Consider the following 2947-nt stretch of genomic DNA (forward strand, 5'->3'; position numbering starts at 1 on the left):
TTTAGAGAAATCACCAGCAGAACCATTATATTTTAAGCTCTTACTGTCTCCCTAAATCCAGTTTAACCTAGAACCTGGGACAGACATTAAATGGTCCAGGGCAGAGGCAAGAGTTCCCAGGAGGACTTCTGGTCAGGCTGGAATGCACAGCATCCCAGTTAAAGACCTCAGAATCTCACCCCTAAGTCCCCCATCTGAGAGCTTAACCCCTGGGGAAGAGATGCCCTCTATTCCCCCAGGACCCCAGCAGAGCTAGCTGGAGAACAGTCTGCACGGGGACACTGAGGTTGGCGCTAATGAGCACTTTGGGGATGATGTCCTAGGGATCTTTAAAAACCCAAGAAAGACTCCTGTCTTCCCAGGTCTGAAAAATTTGTTATACAATCCAGGTATTCCTGATGACCCCAGGACTCCATAGACCCCAGCTTTACAAGGTCAGAAAGATCTCAGAGAGTTCCTTATTGTGAATCTTCCATCTATAGGAGAGAATTGGAGAATCTGAAGATGCTTGAAACCAGTCCACACTCTGATAGGTGAGAATCTGGAAGGGTAGGGCACAAACACACACACTTGTACAAACACCTCCTTTCCCAGCCCAAGGACCAGGTAGAAGTTTCTAGGGTAGCCGATCTGAATGCCTAAGATTAGAAGCCTCTCTATAAACCAAGAACAAATGGAGTATTAATTCAGTGGCAAAATCTAGTAAGGTCTGGGCAGATGTGAAATGACATCTTATACCAGCTTGCTCCAAATCCTAGGAGAACTGAAGGTCAGAGTGGCCATTTTCAAGTCCAGAGAACCAGACACTGATTCCTTCTACCTTCCCTTTGATGAAAAGAAACATCAGAGAGTTAGAGTACAAGTGTAGAGGGAAGGTATAGACATTGAAGTCAGACACACCTGCTGTTGAATTGCATTCATTAGCTTTCTGATCTTGAGTACATCAAATATTTCTAAGACTCAATTGTACCATTTGCAGAATTGTGGAGGAGAATGATACCTACCAGACTTGAAAGAACAAAACCATGCCATCAAGTTCTCTGGAACATAGCAAGCTTCTACAAAGAGGTACCGATCATGCTCATGTCCAAGAGACTAGGGGGAGAGAAATATCAGTTTTCAAATGTCTAGATGTGCCACAGGGGAAGACATCAGCAAAAAAAGGAGAGAGAGTGATGAGGTCAAGGGTTGGCAGCCCTGTGTTGGTTGTCTTACTGTGGATGCAGAGAATGAAACATCATAGACACTCCCTGCCCTCAGCCTATATTTCCATGCCCCCAGTAAGGTAAGAGTACAGAGAGTGGAGCTAAATGGGTGAGGTCAAGTTCTAGGGATTGAGGAGGCCAGTAGAAATAGACTGTCTTGTCTATGGTGTTTGTCAAGGGGTGGGTGTTAGGGGAGGGGCAGCAAGGAAGATCATGCATTTCCTTTATACTTGGTGAGCAAAAGTGATTTTTCCAATCTTGCCTTTAAGGATATGCTCAATTCTTATCTCCTCCAATTGCCAACATGGACTTCTCTGGTCAAACTGATCACTTTCCTGAGGACCCTATTATATACAGCTGTGAAGGCACGGTTCATATTTGCATGGGTATTGATTTGCCTGTTCTCTAATGCCCCATGTGTATTTTCCCACACCATAATGACATCCAGAGAGTCTCATGGGCAAGGTCCACTTCTTTTTTTCCTGGAACAGTTTGGGCTACACAGATATTATCTGTGAATTGATCTAATACTTAAATATTGACACGTGGAAGTGTTTTATCTGCACAGATAGCAAAACTACAAAGGATGGGAAAACCGAGCAGAGTGAACCAAACCAGCCTTTCAGACTTCCTCCTTCTAGGGATCTCTGAGCGGCCAGAGGAGCAAACTCTCCTGTTTGTCATCTTCCTGGGCATGTACCTGGTCACTATGATGGGAAACCTGCTCATCATCCTGGCCATCACCTCTGACCCTCACCTCCATACTCCCATGTACTTTTTTCTGGCCAACCTATCAATAACAGATGTCTGCTTCACTTCTGCCTCCATCCCCAAAATGCTGATCAACATGCATACTCAGAGTCAGACCATCTCCTATTCTGGGTGCTTTGCACAGCTGTATTTTCTCCTTGTGTTTGGTGGCCTTGACAACTTACTTCTGGCAGTGATGGCATATGACCGCTATGTGGCCATCTGTCAGCCACTTCATTACAGCACAGCTATGAGTCCCCAACTCTGTGCATTAATGTTGAGCATTTGCTGGATGCTAAGCAACTGTCCTGCCCTGACACACACACTATTGCTGACCCGTGTGGCCTTCTGTGCCCACAAGGCCATTCCCCACTTCTACTGTGATCCCAGTGCTCTCCTGAAGCTTGCCTGCTCAGATACCCGAATTAACGAGCTGATGATCATCATCATGGGCCTGATGTTCCTCACTGCTCCCCTCCTGCTGATTGTCCTCTCCTATGTCCGCATTTCCTGGGCTGTGTTTGGCATCTCATCTCCTGGAGGGCGGTGGAAGGCCTTCTCGACATGTGGTTCTCACCTCACAGTGGTCCTGCTCTTCTATGGGTCTCTTATGGGTGTGTATTTACTTCCTCCATCAACTCACTCTGCGGAGAGGGAGAGCAGGGCTGCCATTCTCTACATGGTGATTATTCCCATGCTGAACCCTTTCATATATAGCTTGAGGAATAAAGATATGAATGAGGCTTTGAGTAAACTCTTCGGCAGTGGGAAAACCATCTCTTTACCATGACAGTGATGACCGATCCTGGTATCTGAATTAACCCCTGCCCTCCATCATTTGAATGACTCCGCTATTCTCAGACTGATTTAAGGGAACTTTATCAAGACATTTAAAAATTAGGTGTTTAACAAAGAAGGTATTTCCATTCTTTCACTGGGCCCCTTGCAACCACCATTCTATTCTCTGCTTCTATGATTTGACTGTGTTAGAT

General features: G+C 45.6%; 1 protein-coding gene across 1 annotated transcript; it reads left to right on the forward strand.

Moving 5' to 3' along the window:
* Positions 1 to 1791: 1791 nt before the first annotated feature.
* Positions 1792 to 2745, forward strand: LOC136163921 (olfactory receptor 1N2). The gene has a single exon (XM_065928749.1). The coding sequence runs from the start codon at positions 1792 to 1794 to the stop codon at positions 2743 to 2745; it is 954 nt and encodes a 317-aa protein (XP_065784821.1).
* Positions 2746 to 2947: the final 202 nt, after the last annotated feature.

Source organism: Muntiacus reevesi, chromosome 3 (assembly GCF_963930625.1).
Source record: "Muntiacus reevesi chromosome 3, mMunRee1.1, whole genome shotgun sequence".
Taxonomy (NCBI): domain Eukaryota; kingdom Metazoa; phylum Chordata; class Mammalia; order Artiodactyla; family Cervidae; genus Muntiacus; species Muntiacus reevesi.